Raw genomic sequence first — 21,651 nt, 5'->3', positions numbered from 1 at the left:
AGTGCAGCTTGGTAAAATTACATGTTACTGTGTATTAAACTGCTGGATTGATTAAAATAAAATCAGGTGTGTATTAAATTTAATGAAGAATTGGTGGTTGAAATAAACTGAAATATATCAGAATATGTGCACGAAGTTAAACTCCTCTCTACCATCAGGTAAAATTTATTGTTAAATAATGGGATTTCTGCAATGACACAAAAACTGAGCATTTGCTTTGACATTTCACAAACAACATTATTATACAGAATAAATGATGATTGACTAATGCAGGTTAACACATTTAACCTTCACAGGGTCAGATTCACTACCAGTAAAATGTTCATTTTCACCTGTTCATCTGACATTTGTCCAGAGAGTAATATCTTGGTGTAAGTTATGCAGTGATTTTTAAATAAACACTCATACCACTGACTTATTTTCTTATTTTGAGATTTTTTAAACAATTTAATTAATACTTAAACTATTGACCTGGGTCTTTAATTTGTAAACTTGTCTATATTTTCTATGATAGCATATGCATACTTAAAACAACTGAGACATTATGACATTAAAACAAGTTTAGGGGTGCCCTGATAGCCGAATATGACTCCTCTGTCTGCCTCTCAGCATCCTACTGTACTCGTAACGAAAAGTAATAAAGGCAATACACCCCAAAACATAACTTAAAAAAATACAACTTTAAAAGAATTTGTAGCTTAAAGGAACCAAGAGCTAATGAAAAACCTGATTTGGAACATAACACATAAAACAGCAAAAATATGAAGGCACATGTGGCATGAAAAACATTCAGTGCTTTGGCTATTTGATTTCAGTTCTGACATGTTGGAATATTGTTTGGACATTTTATTTGGTCGAGTAAGGCTGCAGCTGAAATATCTCTTATTGCTTCCTCCTCACAAGCATGACTTGTCAATTTCCTCCGCTGTGTGTATACAGACCTTCAGTGCTTGATGTTCCGGGGCTTGTACTTTGAAAGGATCCGGTGGGGGCATGTGGCGCACCCTGTGTGACTTGACGGCAGGTAGGAGGAGGATGAATCATCAGGAGAAAGACTGATGAGAGACACTCGGAGGACGTCTTATCTGATCTGAGACCAGCTGTGGAAAACATCTGCAGCAGGCCCCTGAACGCGTCGGGGTGTCTCTCCGGTTCTCGCCTATTTTTTGTCTCTGGTGTGTTAATGATGCCGGATCAAATCTCAGTGTGTGAGTTCCTGTCGGAGACCACCGAAGACTACAACTCTCCCACCACGTCCAGCTTCACCACCCGGCTGCTGAGCTGCAGGAACACCGTCAGCATCCTGGAGGAGGTAGGCTGTCTGTCTGTGGGCCAGTCTGTCTGTCTGACAGGGCCTCAGTTATCTCTCTACATACTTGGCCAAATAAAGGTGCTTATCCTCATCTATTAAACCCGTCATTCCTTCAGTGTCCCTCGGCCTCTCCCCGGTGACCACAATGAAACAGAAACAGCCAGACTCCGTCCACATTTCTGCTAATTTAACACCTCGTGGTTTACGAGCGGTGACATTCAGCCAATCAATGAAAAAGTAGGTTGTAGTATAAGTCAAACGGTCCTCCTCTGCAGTTCGGCTCAGCAGCGTCAGTTAGCTCAATGACATGTGTAGTCATAGGTTTTGCTGCTCTGTGTTGTGTTTTTGCTGTGAGAAACAAGCTAGCTGATTGTAAAAGGATATTTCCTTGAAGTGCGCGCTGCCTGATGGATGACTTGTGCCCCGAACTGAATATCGGCTCATATGGGCAACGAAAACATTTGAAACACTGTTTAACTTGACGTGTTTATGTTTACCAAGTGACAAGAAACTTAGAATGGCGAAATTTCTGAACAGAGTCTGTTTGAAGGGCTTGTCACCTTGAAAGTCCCATTGGGCCCCCAGCAGCTGCAGTCAGGCCTGTGCTGCTCAGTCTGTGTGCAGCCAGTAAACTCACTCAGCTGTCTGGGGGATTCTCATGGTAGGGGCCATTATATTTAGAGGTGTTCCTAATATTCTGATCCTCTCATGTGTGTAGCTGGGGAGGACAAAAATATAGAGACACCTCTGAATATAGTGTAGTCCAGTACAACAACGCCTTTAACTATGACCTCAATAATAAACATATTATTTAATTTACATTTATGACATTTTAACCAAAAACTGAAACATGTTGAGAGTCATAAACACAGATGTTCAGGTGGAAATGTTGCAATGAAGTGTGTACAGTGGTACAGGTGTACCTAATAAAGTGACCAGTGAGTGTATATATCGGCTTCAGTGCCTGAATGGTTTAATTTATACCTCAAAATGCAGACTCTGTTAAGGGTGGACATTGTCATTTGGTCAGTTAAAAAAATGTGCCCTTAAAACCCTGTGCATCACACAGATAAGGACACTTTGATGAAATGAAACATTTTAAGGGATTTTAATGTAACTTCTACAATGCTTAAAGGATAAACTGAGGATTTATAGCTGATTTAGCTTCAGATATTTACACTGAACAAAATTATAAACACAACACCCTTGTGTTTGCCCCCATTTTTTATGAGCTGAACTCAAAGATCTATGACTTGTTCTATGTACACAAAAGGCCTATTTTTCTCAAATATTGTTCACAAATCTGTCTAAATCTGTGTTAGTAAGCACTTCTCCTTTGCCGAGATAATCCATCCGCCTCACAGGTGTGGCATATCAAGATGCTGATTAGACAGCATGATTATTGTACAGCTGTGCCTTAGGCTGGCCACAGTAAAAGGCCACTCTAAAATGTACAGTTTTACTGTATTTGGGGGGGTCCGAAAACCAGTCAGTATCTGGTGTGACCACCATTTGCCTCACACAGTGCAGCACATCTCCTTCTCATAGAGTTGATCAGGTTGTTGATTGTGGCCTGTTTGAATGTTGGTCCACTCCTCTTCAATGGCTGTGCGAAATTGCTGGATATTGGCAGGAACTGGAACACGCTGTTGTTCACAAATCTGTCTAAATCTGTGTTAGTGAGCACTTCTCCGCCAATCCAGAGCATCCCAAACATGCTCAATGGGTGACATGTCCGGTGAGTATGCTGGCCATGCAAGAACTGGGATGTTTTCAGGTTCCAGGAATTGTGTACAGATCCTTGCAACATGGGGCCGTGCATTATCATACTGCAACATGAGGTGATGGTTGTGGATGAATGGCACAACAATGGGCCTCAGGATCTCGTCACGGTATCTCTGTGCATTCAAAATGCAATCAATAAAATGCACTTGTGTCCGTTGTCCATAACATATGCCCGCCCATACCATAACCCCACCGCCACCATGGGCCACTTGATCCACAACGTTGACATCAGCAAACTGCTCACCCACACGATGCCATAAACGCTGTCTGCCATCTGCCCTGTACAGTGAAAACCGGGATTCAGCCGTGAAAAGAACACCACACAAAGTGCCAGACGCCATTGAATGTGAGCATTTGCCCACTCAAGTTGGTTACTGACAACTGCAGTCAGGTCGAGACCCCGATGAGGACGACGAGCATGCAGATGAGCTTCCCTGAGACGGTTTCTGACAATTTGTGCAGAAATTCCTTGGTTATGCAAACCGATTGTTGCAGCAGCTGTCCGGGTGGCTGGTCTCAGATGATCTTGGAGGTGAAGATGCTGGATGTGGAGGTCCTGGGCTGGTGTGGTTACATGTGGTCTGTGGTTGTGAGGCCAGTTGAATGTATTGCCAAATTCTCTGAAACACCTTTGGAGACGGCTTATGGTAGAGAAATGAACAGCTCTGGTGGACATTCCTGCAGTCAGCATTCCAATTTCATGCTCCCTCAAAACTTGTGACATCTGTGGCATTGTGCTGTGTGATAAAACTGCACATTTAGAGTGGCCTTTTTTTGTGGCCAGCCTATAATTTTGTTCAATGTATGTTTGCACAGGAAATTAAGGGGATTTAAAGGGATTATTGTTTCATTGAAGGAAGAAAGGAAATCGGTTTGAATCAGTAGATTGTTTTTACATTACGCAGCCTAACCTGAACACACCATGAAATGCTGCTTTCACTGACCAAAGCTAACAGTGTTAGACTGCAGACAGATACTCTATGATGACGGTGATGGTGATGAAGGTGGCAGGAGTCAGACCACATGGTTGATGACCTACATTCTCAGGCCAAGTTGCCATGGCAAAAGAGGAACCATCGACTTGGGAAGCGTGTCGCATCTGTTTACAGTTTCTGTGTCAACAAAACCCCCACCGCCCTCACACACGTCTGTCTTTGTGAGTAGGGCTGTAACGGTATGAGATTTTCACGGTACAATAAGCGTCTCAGAAAATATCAGGGTTTTACGGTATTACACGATTAATGTTACTATCAGCTACAGCAACCCTCAAAGGAATGAAAACAAAAGGGTCTTTTGTTATTGTGACGGCGACAGTTGACTGAGCTGGGCCGCAGCACTAGACTGACCCCAAAGAATAAACTGTGAGAAACATGATTTTAAAAAAAAGCATAGCATGTTATGTAACCAAAACATGATAGCTTGCATGTTGGCGCCAGTAGTAGAGGAAGTATTCATGTCCTCTACTTAAGAGTAGCGTAGCCATTGTGTTACTAGTAAAAGTGCTGCACTGGAAATGTTAAGTACAACTGAGTATTATTAATTAAAGTATTAAAGGTAGAAGTCGGCTACTCGTTGCAGAAAAAGGTTTTTCTACTGATGTACTATTATTTATTACATTACCAGCCTGTCACACATGCACTGAAGTAACAGCAGGGTGTGATGTTGCAGCTGGTTGAGCTGCAGCTCTACCGATCTGGTTTGTATCCATGTGCAACTATTGATTACTTTCATTAGGGATTAATCTGCTGATTAATCAGTGAATGAAGTTTTCTTGAATAGTTTGTAAAATGATAGTGAGAAGTGCCATCACGCTGCTGTACACGATTATCACAATAGTTGTTATTTTACTCTAGGTGTGTGACAGCGCAGTCGGACTGGTCCTGTCTGTATAGACACACACACGCACCTTTGTAAGCCGGTAAAGTTTGTGCGTGTTTCTGGGGTCAGGTCAGGATCAGTGTGAGTCCTGTTGTAAGTCAGAGGTCAGTGAACGAACGGACAATATAATACATTACTTCGATAGCGCTTTTTATGACCGACGTTTGGTGTTAAGGTAATAAACAGGACACACACTCTGACCTGTACAGAGGGACGGCGTTCTCAAAGGTGGTCATTTATGAGATATCCAAACTAATCCTGCGCTGCTGGTTTACATTTCTTTTCTGGTGGATGGAGTTTGGTGATTTCAGCCTCCTCGTCTGCCATTTGTCTTTTGTATGTGTGCATGTGGCACCCGGTGCACAGTCTGACAAGTAGTGGAGGAAGAAAGGTGCACACACGCGTTGTGTTTTTCTTTTCCTTCACTACAGGTAGTAAGCAAAATGCCCATTTTATGAAAATTGTCCATTTTCATACCACGGTTTACCGTGAAGCTTGCGTAGTGATGCGACCGTGTTTGTGAGACCCATCGTTGACACACTGTGTCCCTGAGCCCCTAACCTTACCCATCACAACCCTTACTCTAAGCCTGGTTCTTACCTGAACCCGTCCAAGGACCCAGATCTCAGAGCCTGTGTCTCTGTGTGTGTTCAGGCTCTTGATCAGGACCGCTCAGCTCTGCAGAAGGTGAAGAAGTCGGTAAAATCCATGTACAGCTCAGGACAAGGTACGGCCAGGTTCTGGTTCTGCTTAAACCCCGGTCTACATCTGCAAATTAATTAGGAATGATTTCTGTAATATTACTATTTCAATATCCGTTAAACAAATTTTTAAGCAAAAAGGATAAAACTGTATTGCTTCTCTTTGACTCTTGTACATGTTCAGTATTAGTGGGTCTTCTGGTTACTGCTTCTGTACTCTATGTGATTTTCTGCTTTATTGTGTTTCATGTGACAGGAAACTGGATCTCTATCATTTCTGTGCACAGAAACAATCAGTCACCTCTTTATTTAAAGACCCAGCAGTTGATGAATTAATTAAGAGTGAGAATGAAAATAATCATTAGCTGCAGTTCTGCACTTTTAGAAACTAGTTTGTTTTATGAAACATAAACCTGCACCAGACTGACTCTTGTTTTGTGGTGGTGGTGGAGCAGAGCATGCTGGGAACCAGGACAGCTTCAGCCAGGCACTGGAGAGAGTGGGAGGAAACAACTCTGAACTGGGAGCTGCCTTTGTTAAATTCTCATGCCTCATTAAAGAACTGGCTGCTCTGCTCAGGAACCTGGTCAGTCAGCTGTCGATCAAGAATCAGTCAATACCGAGGTGATCAAAGTAATGTAATCATGTGTCTGTTGTTCAGCTGCAGAGTTTGAGTCATAACGTGGTCTTTACTCTGGACTCTCTGCTGAAAGGAGATCTGAAAGGAGTCAAAGGGGTGAGTCTTTATTTTATGGACTCGTTCACTAGATTTATTTTTTTTAGCTCAAGTTCCTGATTGTAAATGTTCAGGTTTTCTTATATATTACATTGGGTTTGATATTTTTTTTTATCAGCTGTCAGTGAAACTCGTAAAGTTGTTTATACACTCAACTCTGTTTTGTTCAGTGAAGTCTCTTGTCTGTGTTTCAGGACCTGAAGAAACCCTTTGATAAAGCCTGGAAGGACTATGAGACCAAGTTGTGAGTCAGTTTGACACTTTGTTGGAAACCTGTTTTTATTGGTCTTTACCAGTACAGAACCAGACCTTAATAATGTACACCACACATGCATACAGTATACTGCACCACATCTATTTATACAAAATGAATGTAGGGGAGACTCACCTGATGCCATTAATGTTGTTTGCTGACGACACCACGATTATTGGTCTCATTACTGAAGATGTAATTAAGCATCGTAGAAGTGTGGATAAGTGTGTTAATAAGATATGTTTCTCTGTATCTTAATACTAACAAAACCAAGGGAATGATCTTTGATTTCAGAATGAGAGGGGAACTGACAAATGGCTGTTAATGGGGACTGTACTGAGGTTGTATATCAATACAAATATCTTGGGACAATTACTCATGCAAAACCATCATGGGACCCAGATACAGATGCCATTTATAAGAAGGGGCTACAGCAATTGCATTTCCTGTGTTAGCTTCGACAGTTTGATGCGGGCAGACGTGTACTGGTCCATTTTATAAGTCATTTGTGGAGAGTATTCTGACTTTTTGCTTGTTGCTTGGTATTTCTCACTGTTTCTAGTGGATCTGAAGTCACTATAAAGTCCTTAAGCTTGTTTCTTTTTTAGAACCTTACTGTCATGTTGATCTCAGACCTGGTTAACATGAGTTACCTACCTTCCATTTAATCATGATTTTCAGTGCAAAGATCGAGAAGGAAAAGAGAGAACATGCCAAACAACATGGTATGATCCGGACTGAAATCACTGGTGCTGAAATTGCTGAAGAGATGGAGAAAGAGAGGAGGCTGTTCCAGCTGCAGATGTGTGAGGTACCACAGAGGGCTGAAAGCGCCCACTACAGATTGCAGGCCTCATCACAGCCGTCAAACAAGGGGGTGTTCTTCGTATGTCCCTAAACAGATCCCAGATCAAATGAGTAATGCTGGGCTTTCTAATGCCAACTGGTGTTATCTGGATATTTTGGTTCTTCAACCCCCAACTGTGTTGTGGATTTCAAAAGCTGGATTCAGTCATCTGAGATCAGTGCACGCTCTTGTGGTCAGCGATTAGACTATATGTATCGACAGCTGAAACCATGATCAGCTGATTTCTGATTGGCTACATGCAGATGTACAGGGCGCAGTCTGCCAGCACAGCAGAGAGAGAGCTTCTTTTGGAGGCTACGAGGAGTTTAAAGACTTGCTTTGTATGTAAGGTCACTGCAACATCGGTGACAAGGTGGAGAGATGGAGGCAAAAATGTCATAAGTAAAGGCATAAGTATCCCAGTTAAATTCTTAATGTGGTCACGACTGCATGTCCACCGCTTTGATAGGACGGTGTGATTTGTTTAATTCCACATGCACCATCAATTAATTCCCTTTGTTGTGAAAGTACATAGGATGAAGGCAGACTATGAAAACTCAGAGGAACTGTTTCAGAGCCAGGTAGACCTTCAGAAAAGCTCAACAACAGCACACTTTCTAAAATTTTCCACATCACCGGCCATTTATAAGAAGCTGCAGCTTGTGAGAAACCTCATGTCAGTGCACGCTGACTGTGTGGTGGTGAGAGCACAGCTGCTCTTGGTCTGGCCCCTAATATGAGGCACTAACAGTCCACTTCAGTACTGTCTGATTAAGAATGGGATAAAGGGTTCTGTCGATCTCTCAGTACTGTCTGTATGTCTTATTATAATCGCTCCTGTGTCAGCGAGTTGCTTTCTGCTCAGAGATGGTTTTAAGTCTGAGAGGTAATAAGCCCGAGACGAGAATAAACCTGTTCCCGAGTAGGTTTGAGATTACGGACACGTTGCCATGACAACCAGTCCGATGAGACTTTTCGAAGAACCAACAGATCTGGCATCATTGGAAAGTATCAACAAAGTTATTCAGCTAACCTGTTAATCCACGTATGAAGAACACCCTCTAGGACTGGAGCTCATTGTATTGTCTCATCTTTGGACTTCTGAGTTGAGTCAGCGGACTTGGACTTGACCTGGACCTGTCCTCAGAGACTTGAGATCTGACCTGAGACTTCTATTGAATGAGGTGAGACTTGACTTAGACCTTTCTCGATCAACTTGAGACATGACTTGGACTTGGCCGCAGACTTGTTTTGACTGAACCTCACTTGAGACTTGACATGAAACTCTTCAATTGACTGGAGATGTAACTTGGACTTGTGAAAGCTTAGAAACAAGTCTGTCTGGGACTTCAGAGCCTCTCTGTTTGATTTAGGATGAACTGTCCCTTTAATGATTGGCAGCTGTGTCTCTGTGCCCAACAGTATTTCATCAAAGTCAATGAGATTAAGACTAAGAAGGGAGTGGATCTGCTGCAGAACCTCATCAAGTATTATCATGCTCAGTGCAAGTAAGAACTCACCTCATGTTCTCTTTACTGTCAGTTTTATTTTGAAAAGCCACTGAATTTCCTGCCTGTCTTGCTGTTTCCAGTTTCTTTCAGGATGGCCTGAAAACAGCTGACAAACTGAAGCAGTACATCGAGAAACTGGCTGCAGACCTGCACAATGTAAGACCCTCATATGTTCTGTGTAATCCCCACATCGCCCCCTGCTGCTCAAGTGAGCTGACTGCTGTCTCCACAGATCAAACAGAGCCAGGATGAGGAGAAGAAGCAGCTGACAGCTCTCAGAGACCTCATCAGGAGCTCCCTACAGCTGGACCAGAGGGAGGTACAACACCTGGAGAGCAGGGGTGGGGTTTCACAAGATGAGGGTGGGGTATTTTATGCTGGGTGGGGTCTGATCTCATCAACTGACATTAATGTGCACCTGCTGCAGCAGGAGTCGTGATTTCAGTGACAAACTCCAACATTTGTCTTTCTGTCACCAGAAGAAATAAAAAATTTCATACAAATCTGAAACACATGATGTTGGAACAGTGCAAACATCGGCGCTCTGACCTAGCGGATATTAACCAATGGAGGCGCACCCTCAGCCCCCTGTAGGTAGACCATTCAGTCTGCTTTGGTGCCTCTGAGACCTTTGTCCTTTGTCAGGGGCTCAGAACACAGAGAATGATTTGCTGGAGATTTATGGACGCAACGTTTATTTCATGTAGCTGAGGATTTTGCCTTTTAGCTGATGATAGCACAGAACAGTTTTGGTAGAGGTACAAGATATTGATGGTCTGTTCAACCTGGACTAACTTCACTTAACTAACCACTAGTAGTTTGGATTATATTTGAACAACATGTAATAGGGCCAATAGGACCTCCCTGTCACACTCTGTAGCAGAGGTGCTTAGGAGGTTTAAATGCTAACGTACCCAGTGTTGCACATGCTTAAAAGTGAGGAGCCGCCACAGTGACGGAGGCTTGTTCACCTGCAACTACCTGCCTCACTCAGTGACCTCTGACCTCTCTGTCTTTTTCACCTGCATTCTGTGACTGAAGTCCAGGAGAGTAAGTCTGTTCATCTGCATCACCTTCAATGGCATGAAGCTCTTTGGCATGCTGTTTACAATGTGTGTGTGTGTGTGTGTACGTACACAGTATGTGTAACAAAAGGAGTTGATTCATCAGATTCTTCTTCTGTGATGTTGAAAAATGTCCACATTTTCTCACTGAGTACCAGTCGCGCTTCATTCTGCTGCCAGCTCCTAAGAGAGGTTGTCTCATCTGTTCAGAGGTGGACATGTAGAAATGTGGGAAAGTCTGAGTATTAACATGTTTCTGTCTGTCAGGACTCTCAGAGCAAACAGAGCGGATACAGTATGCATCAGCTGCAGGGGAACAAGGAGTTTGGCAGTGAGAAGAAAGGATACCTGCTGAAGAAGAGTGACGGGTATACCACCATTTCATTCAGCTGTACAGGTATTACCAGGCCTTCTGATTGGTTTGAGATGAAAAGGTTTAAGCTCCACTCTGTTTTTCTCTCCATTAGACTGAGAAAGGTCTGGCAACGAAGGAAATGTTCAGTGAAGAGCGGCGTCCTCACAATCTCTCATGCAACAGTAAGAATTACATCTCCCATCATGCACTGTGGAATCAGTACAGGGTGGTGCAGGCTGGTGTGACTTTGGAGCCACATACTGTATGAAAGGGGGAACTCCACAAAGAAACTTATTAGAAGGAGAGAATGAAACCAGTGAGGAGCAGATAAAACATTCAGCTCTTCTGGAGCTGTTATTGAATAGACATAGTGCTTTTTAAATGTCTCCAAATCATTTTGGATATTTAGATTAAACACATTTATTTGCTTTGCTGGTGGCACTAAATGTAAAGCAAAGAAGAGTAACAACACCTGGAACAGTGATTCGGTCGTTCCTGATGTGTGAAATTTCTTTAAGGTGGTTTTCAAGCCATTATTCCTGTGCGGCCCTTGATAAAGAGGTGAGCTAAAGTAAGGGGCTTTGATTCAGCTGATTTAAAAAGTCTGCAGTCCACACAAGGCCCCCAGCCTGCATTGTCCAAAGGCATTTCAGTGTGGAGTTCCACAGGGCTCCATCCTGGGTCCTCTGCTGTTTACTGTTGTGTTTGTCTCTCATTCATAAACACAACAACCAGTGCTATTGTTATGCACATGGTTTATATCTAAATTACACGCTCCTTAATTGGATGTCAAAGAATTTGTCTTTCTTTACTTTGCTTCAAAGCTTCATCAACCTGCTGATATCAAACCTTGGCACCCTGAACTGACACTGACAAACTTATTTTTGTTTTCTCAGTTGCTATTACATGAATGGTACTTGCATAATAAAATGTGTTCACCCTGGTATTACCTGGTCGCTTTACACAACAAAACAAGGAGCTGAAACAGTAGCAGTTTGAATCAGACTGTGTTCTAGAGGACGAATCAGAGCGCTGCAGTTAAGCTGAACACAGGAACCACTTTCACCTGAATGGGAGCGCTAGTTTTAATGGAGTTTGATTTCAGCTTCCTTCTCTTTATATTGAACTTCATGATTAACTATTCATGAGCTGTTCTGGAGTCAGATAACAGGAATCACTTCTGATGTTCCCATCAGTGCTTATCAGACTGAAGGTGACTTCAACAAAAATCACCCTGCAAGTCAGAGTTGCATTATCATGTTGTGGTGATGTAGCGAGAGCAGACTGTCCAGGAGCCCAGGTGGCTGCCGGTGGCTGTGCCATCAGTGTGTGTTAATGCTTGTGTGTACGAATGGGTGAAAGGGAAATCATTTAAAGAGCTTTGAGTGTGCTTCATTGCACAGAAAAGCACAATATAAGCATAAGACCATTTACCAAATAGGCTAAAACCAGCATATTGTTCTTTTAAAGTAGGGTCCTGCTGTCACAAGCAGGCACTGACTGCACTGTGTGCTTCTCAGTCTAACAGACAGCCAGTCAGATTGAACCTGCTCACCTGTCAGGTGAAACCCAGCGCAGAGGACAAGAAGTGCTTCGATCTCATCTCACGTGAGTCGGTCTCTGTCAGAGCCCGATACTGGACTTGTCAGTCTGCAAATCACCCAGTATTCATTAGTAACATAAAGTTTCTGATCAGGATCCTTAATTGTGTTAAAGCGGAGGCTCTTTCTAAACGGCCTGCTTACATCTTGTTTTGGTGTTTGCCCTGCAGATAATCGGACATACCACTTCCAGGCTGACAATGAGCAGGATTTTGTCAGGTGAAACATCTGTTACTTCATTTTCAGTCTGCGCATTATCATCGGATCTCTGTCCAGTTCAGACTGTGACGCTGCTCATTAACCAAAAACATTCAGTGTCTCTCTTTTCAGATTTGTGACTGATGTTGTTAATGTGTAGTCCCTGATATAATGGTGAAACTGTTCTTCAGTTACTTCCCCTGTATGTGCTGGCTTAGTGTCACACTGTTCTCCTCAGAGGAATCTGCTTTGATTTCTTTCTGTAGAAATGGCTCAGTGGCAGATTTCAGTAGAATCTGTGGGTAGATTCATGGTCCAGCCCTTGTCATGCTTTATGGTTAATTCATAAAGTAGCGTGTTTCAGCATTTAGTCTTTTTTCTCTGAGCCATTAGAACAGCCTGAATTAGACCAAAGTCTATGAAATACAGTTATTATTTCATCTCTATCTAACAATTTGTTTGTGTGCGTGTGCTACAGCTGGGTGTCCGTGTTGACCAACAGCAAGGAGGAGGCCCTGAATGTGGCCTTTCAGAGTGGAGGTCAGAGTTCAGGTGTGGAGGAAGAAGAGGAGCTCACCAAGAGCATCATCGACGAGGTGCTGCGGTCACCAGGCAATGACACCTGCTGCGACTGTGGAGCCACAGGTGAACATGTGTGGCGCTGCTCTCCCTGTGAGGAGCCACTGATGGTCAGAGGCCACCCATCAAAGCTGCCATTCATCCAAAATGCATCTCATTTTATATCATCAAATAACTGATTATCTGGTGAGGTTGTTTTTAAACAGCCAAAAACCACAGACATAACCTCTGAGAAACATGTATCTGATTAGTACTTTGAGGTTTTACTTTACAAATATTTCTGTCACTTTCTACAAAAGATAAAGTGTGGTATGAAAATCCTGATTGGTAATTTAATCAAGTTGTATCATAAATACATTTCTAACAAACTAAACTGTTATGACGCTCATGGACATCCTTAAATGCACCAACAGGAAGTCCCTGCTTGTAGCTGCATCACCTCATGATGATGATGTCGATTCTGTCTATATGTTTAGATCCTCGCTGGCTCTCCACCAACCTGGGTGTTCTGACCTGCATTGAGTGTTCAGGGATCCACAGAGAGATGGGGGTCCATGTGTCCAGGATCCAGAGTCTAGAATTGGACAAACTGGGAGCGTCTGAGCTGCTGGTAACCTCACCTGTCTGAAATGTGTCTGCTCTGCTGCCTGGTTGCTTCTGTCTTTCATTTCCCCCCCCTTCTTTCCCTCCTGTCAGCTTGCTAGGAATGTTGGGAACTGTAGTTTTAATGAAATCATGGAGGCCAGTCTTCCATCTCCATCTTTGAAGCCAACAGCCTCCAGCGACATGTGAGTGTCTGAATATTTTTGTCTATACTACAATATAAATCCATGCCTAATACAGTGATTGATATCCACTAATCAGCCTAAAAGATGACCGTTGCCTTACTATTCCTGTCCAAAGGACGGCAAGAAAAGAGTTTATCAATGCCAAGTACATCGACCGCAAGTTTGTCAGACGCTCTGCCTCCACAGTGACCAGCATGCTGGATGACCTGTATGAAGCGGTCCGATCCCGAGACCTGCTGTCAGTTATCCAGCTGTATGCTGAGGGGGCGGAGCTGCTGCAGCCCATCCCTGAACCCGGCAAGGTTGGTTGGAGTTCACATCTGTCAATCACTGTCTTGACCAAGAAGGAGGTTTCCAGTCCTGTTAGTTTTCCTGTCCAGAGGGGTTCAGATGTGTTGTAGATGGCCTTAAGAGAAGGCTCGACATCTGATTTCCTTTAGAAATTCCAGAGGGAATTTCAGGTCTACTTGAGGAGGGTCTAGGTATCTGTTAGGAGGTAGGTGTTTGTGGCACTTAGGGAGGTTCTCACAGCTTCTGAGAGGCTTGATGAGGATGTAGGGATCGTTGCTGATAAGATGAGATAATGGTCCCACTGCAGGGAAATCCTTTCACAAGGCTACAGCAGCCAGGGAATAGAAACAAAGTCCTCAATGGTAAAAGCAGAAAAAGTAACAGATATGATCAATGTAGAATATAATAATAAAAAGTAAAACTAGTATTTACATACAGCATAATTGGATATGGGTCTACTGGGAGCAATGCTGGTTGTGCAGCCTGATGGTACAGTGCCTTGCGAAAGTATTCGGCCCCCTTGAACTTTGCGACCTTTTGCCACATTTCAGGCTTCAAACATAAAGATATAAAACTGTAATTTTTTATGAAGAATCAACAACAAGTGGGACACAATCATGAAGTGGAACGAAATTTATTGGATATTTCAAACTTTTTTAACAAATAAAAAACTGAAAAATTGGGCGTGCAAAATTATTCAGCCCCTTTACTTTCAGTGCAGCAAACTCTCTCCAGAAGTTCAGTGAGGATCTCTGAATGATCCAATGTTGACCTAAATGACTAATGATGATAAATAGAATCCACCTGTGTGTAATCAAGTCTCCATATAAATGCACCTGCACTGTGATAGTCTCAGAGGTCCGTTTAAAGCGCAGAGAGCATCATGAAGAACAAGGAACACACCAGGCAGGACCGAGATACTGTTGTGGAGAAGTTTAAAGCCAGATTTGGATAAAAAAAAGATTTCCCAAGCTTTAAACATCCCAAGGAGCACCGGGCAAGCGATAATATTGAAATGGAAGGAGTATCAAACCACTGCAAATCTACCAAGACCTGACCGTCCCTCTAAACTTTCAGCTCATACAAGGAGAAGACGGATCAGAGATGCAGCCAAGAGGCCCATGATCACTCTGAATGAACTGCAGAGATCTACAGCTGAAGTGGGAGACTCTGTCCATAGGACAACAATCAGTCGTATACTGCACAAATCCGGCCTTTATGGAAGAGTGGCAAGAAGAAAGCCATTTCTTAAAGATATCCATAAAAAGTGTCATTTAAAGTTTGCCACAAGCCACCTGGGAGACACACCAAACATGTGGAAGAAGGTGCTCTGGTCAGATGAAACCAAAATCGAACTTTTTGGCAACAATGCAAAACGTTATGTTTGGCGTAAAAGCAACACAGCTCATCACCCTGAACACACCATCCCCACTGTCAAACATGGTGGTGGCAGCATCATGATTTGGGCCTGCTTTTCTTCAGCAGGGACAGGGAAGATGGTTAAAATTGATGGGAAGATGGATGGAGCCAAATACAGGACCATTCTGGAAGGAAACCTGATGGAGTCTGCAAAAGACCTGAGACTGGGACGGAGATTTGTCTTCCAACAAGACAATGATCCAAAACATAAAGCAAAATCTACAATGGAATGGTTCACAAATAAACATATCCAGGTGTTAGAATGGCCAAGTCAAAGTCCAGACCTGAATCCAATCGAGAATCTGTGGAAAGAACTGAAAACTGCTGTTCACAAACGCTCTCCATCCAACCTCACTGAGCTCGAGCTGTTTTGCAAGGAGGAATGGGCAAAAATTTCAGTCTCTCGATGTGCAAAACTGATAGAGACATACCCCAAGCGACTTACAGCTGTAATCGCAGCAAAAGGTGGCGCTACAAAGTATTAACTTAAGGGGGCTGAATAATTTTGCACGCCCAATTTTTCAGTTTTTTATTTGTTAAAAAAGTTTGAAATATCCAATAAATTTCATTCCACTTCATGATTGTGTCCCACTTGTTGATTCTTCACAAAAAATTATCTCAGAGATCCATAGGGTTTTTTGATGATAACGTTCCAGAGGTCTTTCAGGTGGTTTCTCAAATCGGTTTGGGGATTTCAGGTCTACCTAAGGAGTTTCAGATGTTCATTAGGGAGTCTCAGTGACTTTGGAGCCAAGAATTAATTTCATTTGATTCTGGGTTTGAGGAGATTGCACATTGCCTTAGTACATTTTTCTGTTGGAATTATTGTCCTGGAGCTCTTGGCGACATGTTTGAGTGTTTTATAGAAATGTAATGTGTTCTTTCATAGGTGGCAGTTCCGTAGTTCTTTGGAGCATTTTCCCAAATCCATAAATAAGATATTAGACTCCCTGTTAGTTGAGTGGTTTTGACAGGCGCCATGTATAACTGCACCTTGCAAGTGCAATGATCATGGCTCATTTCCAGCCATGGACATTTGTCACAGATCTCACTATCTCCATTTCCTGTCCATCTCTCAAGAGTAACTGACAAATAGACAAAAAATGTCCAAGATATATAAATATAGAAAGAAGGTATTAATCCAAGTGGGAATATTAGGGTTCATTAGGGGGTCTGGTGGTACTGAAGCACTTTGGGGGTGTTTGTGGTGATGGAGTAACCACCTGTTTTACCTGAGAGTTCATTAGCAACTATCTTTGGGGTAGCTCTGAGCTCTGAGAGGTTTTTGGTGTTTGTGTTTAATATTTTTGTGCAGGAAGCAGGAGAGACTGCGTTACATTACTGTGTCCGAACAGCTGATCACTCCTCCCTCCACCTGGTCGACTTCCTGGTCCAGAACAGGTTCTTTGTGTGCATGTGTTTGAATCTGTTTCTGAGTTGCATCTGATTAATATCCTGGAAATCTGATTACTGTCACTTAACATGTATTTATAGATTTGTGATCTGCTTTGACACTCAGAATTGGAGCTGTATGAGCAGTGGAAATGAGGATATGTGTCTGCTGTTCTGTCTGCAGTGGTAATCTGGATGGACAGACGGATGGAGGAAACACAGCTCTGCATTACTGCTGTCTATACAACAAACCACAGTGTGTGAAACTGCTGCTGAGAGGAAAACCTGACATCCACATCAGTAAGGACACCACATGCTAAGCTAAGCAAGGCTAGGCTCTGAATACTGATCAATTACACCTCAGTTACTTCAAGGAGCATTAACCCAGACCCACAGCATGGTCAGGACTTGCATTAATATGATTTTAGTTTGGGAGGAATTGGAGCTTTGTGTAACGGCAGAGCTTTAGCCCCATTTAGGACAGTCTCCTCACTGTCAACCTGTGTCACTTGACACTGTGCTGCTGCAATGCTGCCTAGAGCTGGGACCTTAGTCAGCTAGTGGTAGTGTCAGATATTCTACATCTTTGTTGTTTCAGCCAATCAGAGCGGAGAGACAGCCCTGGACATTGCCCGCAGACTAAAGAACTCCCACTGTGAAGAGCCGGTAAGAGCCAGGACTGGAATCAGAACCAGGTCATATCATTTGCTCGTTAAAGTTTTAATGATGGACATTATGATGGAGTGGGTGGAGTCTCTGGTTTCTCACTGTAGAAATCTCTTTAACAGTAAACCACAGAGTCCCCTGGTCCTTGAGATAGACGATAGGGGTTTGGGCTGTGCAATGACTAAACACTACAGTATCCCTAAGCCTTTTGCGTGGAGACGACTCCATCCATAGTGTGAAGTCAGTTGTATATTGTGCATAACGCTTTGTGGCACCCTCAGGAGCGCATTTCCACCTGCACGGTGGTGTAACCATTCATCCATCTGGATCGATGCACTGACCAAAGGCCCAGCGATGTGATGTCAGCGATACAAAGCTCAAACTGGACGGCTGCTAGCATTCTGAGACTGGGAATTCACAATGAAAGTGAGATATGAGCAGGGCATAAGCTACTGAAGCCTTTTTCCTGTTCAGTCTACACCATCTCCGACCTCGGTGCAGCGCCGCTGTCATCTGAACAGCTGTCTGTCAGCAGGGCCGTGACCAGGGTCTTCACCAGGCTGACTGACAGCAGGCACATACTGGATGACAACAGCAGTTTTCATGTAGACTCTTCACGAAGAAATCAACCTCGCTCTTTACATATGGATTTATTAATTTGATGGATTTCCCCATGTCGCTGTAGAGGGCAGTGGAATGTGAAACCAAAAAGCTCCTAGTCACGCCTGATCATTCATTACAGATACCAGTAAAAACATTTGCAGCTAGCACTGTTGTGGTGAGAGAATTTTCCCTGTGGTAATTTAGGGTGGCTTAACACTGCAATATGTGATATTACCTGCCATTTTTTGTAATTTTTGTTTTTGTGAATTACATATTTTATCCTGATTTTAGTGTTATATAAATGAGCTTTATCATTGTAATTATTATGCATGTTTTTACTTTTTAAATGACAAAAATGAAGGGCACTGAAGGGAAGTTGGGCACAAGAAGACTATAACGTTATGCCTGTTCTCCTTTATGGAATATTGCGGTTATTGCAACAGTCTTATAGGCATCACAAAAATACCAGAGGATTTCTGTGATTTAAACACCTGTCTGTGGAGATTAGGCTTAATTAAATGTACCAAACAGAAGAAACAGACTTGGAGTGTGAAAAATGTGAGCAGTCCGGGGTGGTGCTCGTCTCTTGCATGTCTCTGAGTCGGTGTGGGCTGACACTTTTGATAGATAGATAGAATTCTGTCTGCTACATGAGAGGGTGAACAACAAAACACTTTCTTTGAGAACTGGCCTTGACCTGTAGCAGCCCTGAAAAATACACATATGTTCAACTCTCCCATCAGAAACATGTCATGGGTATGGAAGTATTCTGAATTTAAAAAGGACACACACAGCAGTCAGTGTGAATGTGAAGGTTTAAGCAGAAGTCCTAGTGGTTTAACCCTAACCCTACTCATAATCCACTCTGCTCAGAGCAAGACAGGGATCAGGAAACCATGACTCTGCCTCTGTAGGTAACATGAACATTGTCCCTGTGTCTACCAGCTGGTAGAGGCTGTGTCTGGAAGGTTTAACCCTCATGTTCACGTTGACTACGACTGGAACCTCAGATTGGATGAACTGGATGAGAGTGACGATGAACTTGACGACAAGGTACTGCCGAACAATCCACAGAACAGATCAGATGATTTCTGTTTGACAATGTTAATGGGCTCCTGTTTTGTCCTCTTTTTGTCCTTCTCCTGCAGCCGAGTCCGGTGAAGAAGGAGCGCTCCCTCCGTCCTCAGAGTTTCTGTCCGTCCTCCAGTGTTTCCTCTCAGGAGAAATTCTCCTTGCCAGCGTCTGTTGTTCCTCCTCACAGAGAAAAGCAGCATCTTTCCTACGGAGCATTTGCCAACCCCGTCTACAGCATCTCCTCTGACACTCCTCCATCCCCAGGACCTGACACTTCAGGACCTTCACCAGCTATCAGGAGTCAGGGGAAAGGTAGGAAACCCCTATGGAGTAGGCCAGTGACTCCTAAGAAAGGATGAATTGCCAGGAGTTCTTTTCACAAGTGCAGAGGTCTTTGAAGGTGTGATTGATTCCAAAAGTTTATGAAGGTGGTTCAGAAGGTATTTAAGGAGTTCAAGAGGTTTCTCAAGGTTGTCCATAAAGCCAGGTATTATGGAGGTCTTTAAGGGGTATAGAGGTCTGTGAGGAGAGGTGCAGTTTGTCTGTAATGGGAATTCCTGAATGGGAAATTCCTGGGCTGCTTAAGGATAAGAGGTGTAAATGGCTCTGGAGGAGGATCCTGTAGCCCTTGTGGGGGCTTCAGGGACCTTTTACAGGTGTTTCCTTGGTTTGGGTAGATTGAAGGGATTTGAGGGGCTGCTAGGATATTTTAATCTGTAGGTAAGACAGAGGTTTCTGTTTCTTTTAAATCAAAGAACAGTTGAACATGATGGGATGAATTTTGACTGGTTCCACCCTCAGGCTTTGCCACTGGCCCACCCACCTCCCTCCCCCTCACCTCCCAGACGAGTGGTGGAGGAGGAGGAGGCGGGGCTGCTGGAGGAGGGAGCTCCACCCTGAAGAAGAGACCCCCTCCCCCTCCACCTGGACACAAGCGTGCCCTGTCAGACCCCCCGAGCCCCATCCTGCAGGGACCTCCAGGTAAATGTATTCAGCAGCACAGTCCAAAAGCAGTTCACTGTTTGACCTTTGACCCCAGGTGGAAATGTAATTGTTTTCACACAGGAAGTGAGGTGACCCCCCCACCTGGAAACCGGACTTCACCTGCCAACAAGTTTGAAGGAATCCAGCAGCAGAGGTACTCTCAGTAGCTCAGGCCCAACTAGATGGCACTCGGAGAGTGCAGACCTGTGTCAAGGGGCAACTCAGTTTCCCCATAATGCCATAAGAGCAACATTCCCATGAAAGTCTGACCCTCATAATATGACTGCTTGACCATGAAAGCCTATTGCTGGCATTTGGAATGACACCGTCATGATTATTAGTTTGAAGGTTATTCAAGAAAAACGACAGATGTTCACTTGTTGGTTTAGGGGTAAAAACAGGGACTTTGGTGAGTGCACCATGGGCAAAGAGGTGATGACATCACGGGGCTATAATGTGCAGCTGGAACAGTGGCGTTCTCGCTGAAGGCTTCTGAGCGGTGAATCAGTAGTAGCTTCCAGCTAACACAGCTAGCTTGGTCAGATAACGAGCACTCACATTAACGAAAACATTGGAACAAATTCTAAATTGGCGTTACATGGATAGACTGACCACATGTTCTCAGTCTACAGCTGAAGTCAGTAGTTTACATACACTTAGGTTGAAGTCATTCAACCGAGCTTGGTCAGATAACGAGCACTCACATTAACGAAAACATTGGAACAAATTCTAAATTGGCGTTACATGGATAGACTGACCACATGTTCTCAGTCTACAGCTGAAGTCAGTAGTTTACATACACTTAGGTTGAAGTCATTCAACCGCTCCACAGATGTCATGTTAACAAACTCATTTTGGCATGTCGATTAGGACTGATAGACTGACCACATGTTCTCAGTCTACAGCTGAAGTCAGTAGTTTACATACACTTAGGTTGAAGTCATTCAACCGCTCCACAGATGTCATGTTAACAAACTCATTTTGGCATGTCGATTAGGACTTGTAATTTTTCCAACAGTTGTTTACAGATAGAGTGAACTATAAGTGAAATATACGATCACAATTCCAGTGAGTGAGATGTTTATATACACTCGGTTGGCTGGGCCTTTAAACAGCTTGGAAAATTCCAGAAAATGATGTCATGGCTTTAGAAGCTTCTGATTGGCTAACTGACATCATCTCAGTCAACAGGAGGTGCAGCTGTGGATGGATTCTAAGGCCTACCTTCAAACTAGGTAACTCTTTGTTTGACATCATGGGAAAATCAAAAGAAATCAGCCAAGACCTCAGAAAAACAAAACTGTGGACCTTCACAAGTCTGGCTCATCCTTGGCAGCAATTTCCAAATGCCTGAAGGTTCCATGTTCATCTGTACAAACAATACTACACAAGTATAAACACCATGGGACAATGCAGCATCATACCGCTCAGGAAGGAGATGCGCTCTGTCTGCTAGAGATGAACGTATTTTGGTCTGAGCAGTACAAATCAATCCCAGAACAACAGCAAAAGACCTTGTGAAGACACTGGAGGAAACAGGCACCAAAATATCTGTATCCACAGTAAAACCAATCCTGTATCAACATAACCTGGAAGGCTGCTTATCGAGAAAGA

At 43.4% G+C, this 21,651-nt stretch overlaps 1 protein-coding gene across 3 annotated transcripts in view; it reads left to right on the top strand.

Moving 5' to 3' along the window:
* Positions 1 to 486: 486 nt before the first annotated feature.
* LOC109965928 (arf-GAP with SH3 domain, ANK repeat and PH domain-containing protein 1-like) overlaps positions 487 to 21,651 on the top strand; it is a 29,190-nt gene continuing 8,025 nt past the window's right edge. For 2 of the 3 annotated variants that reach the window (XR_002275712.1, XM_020610349.1), the window contains exons 1-25: positions 487 to 1,312; positions 5,630 to 5,702; positions 6,132 to 6,262; positions 6,338 to 6,412; positions 6,607 to 6,656; positions 7,347 to 7,476; positions 8,935 to 9,020; positions 9,104 to 9,179; positions 9,256 to 9,342; positions 10,065 to 10,073; positions 10,355 to 10,455; positions 10,555 to 10,624; positions 11,963 to 12,050; positions 12,214 to 12,262; positions 12,720 to 12,886; positions 13,297 to 13,430; positions 13,517 to 13,608; positions 13,724 to 13,910; positions 16,634 to 16,719; positions 16,895 to 17,010; positions 17,309 to 17,376; positions 18,925 to 19,032; positions 19,128 to 19,365; positions 19,855 to 20,034; positions 20,119 to 20,191. Coding sequence is in view for 2 of the 3 variants with exons in the window: in XM_020610349.1 (XP_020466005.1) it covers positions 1,184 to 1,312; positions 5,630 to 5,702; positions 6,132 to 6,262; positions 6,338 to 6,412; positions 6,607 to 6,656; positions 7,347 to 7,476; positions 8,935 to 9,020; positions 9,104 to 9,179; positions 9,256 to 9,342; positions 10,065 to 10,073; positions 10,355 to 10,455; positions 10,555 to 10,624; positions 11,963 to 12,050; positions 12,214 to 12,262; positions 12,720 to 12,886; positions 13,297 to 13,430; positions 13,517 to 13,608; positions 13,724 to 13,910; positions 16,634 to 16,719; positions 16,895 to 17,010; positions 17,309 to 17,376; positions 18,925 to 19,032; positions 19,128 to 19,365; positions 19,855 to 20,034; positions 20,119 to 20,191 (2,603 nt within the window). In the remaining variant the exon portion in view is untranslated. The remainder of the gene's footprint in view (positions 1,313 to 5,629; positions 5,703 to 6,131; positions 6,263 to 6,337; positions 6,413 to 6,606; positions 6,657 to 7,346; positions 7,477 to 8,934; positions 9,021 to 9,103; positions 9,180 to 9,255; positions 9,343 to 10,064; positions 10,074 to 10,354; positions 10,456 to 10,554; positions 10,625 to 11,962; positions 12,051 to 12,213; positions 12,263 to 12,719; positions 12,887 to 13,296; positions 13,431 to 13,516; positions 13,609 to 13,723; positions 13,911 to 16,633; positions 16,720 to 16,894; positions 17,011 to 17,308; positions 17,377 to 18,924; positions 19,033 to 19,127; positions 19,366 to 19,854; positions 20,035 to 20,118; positions 20,192 to 21,651) is intronic. The other variant, XM_020610350.1, reaches the window with a different exon arrangement.

Source organism: Monopterus albus, unplaced genomic scaffold (genome assembly GCF_001952655.1).
Source record: "Monopterus albus unplaced genomic scaffold, M_albus_1.0 scaffold105.1, whole genome shotgun sequence".
NCBI lineage: Eukaryota > Metazoa > Chordata > Actinopteri > Synbranchiformes > Synbranchidae > Monopterus > Monopterus albus.
Note: the sequence above shows the minus strand (reverse complement) of the source record. Positions and strands in the feature narration are given on the sequence as shown.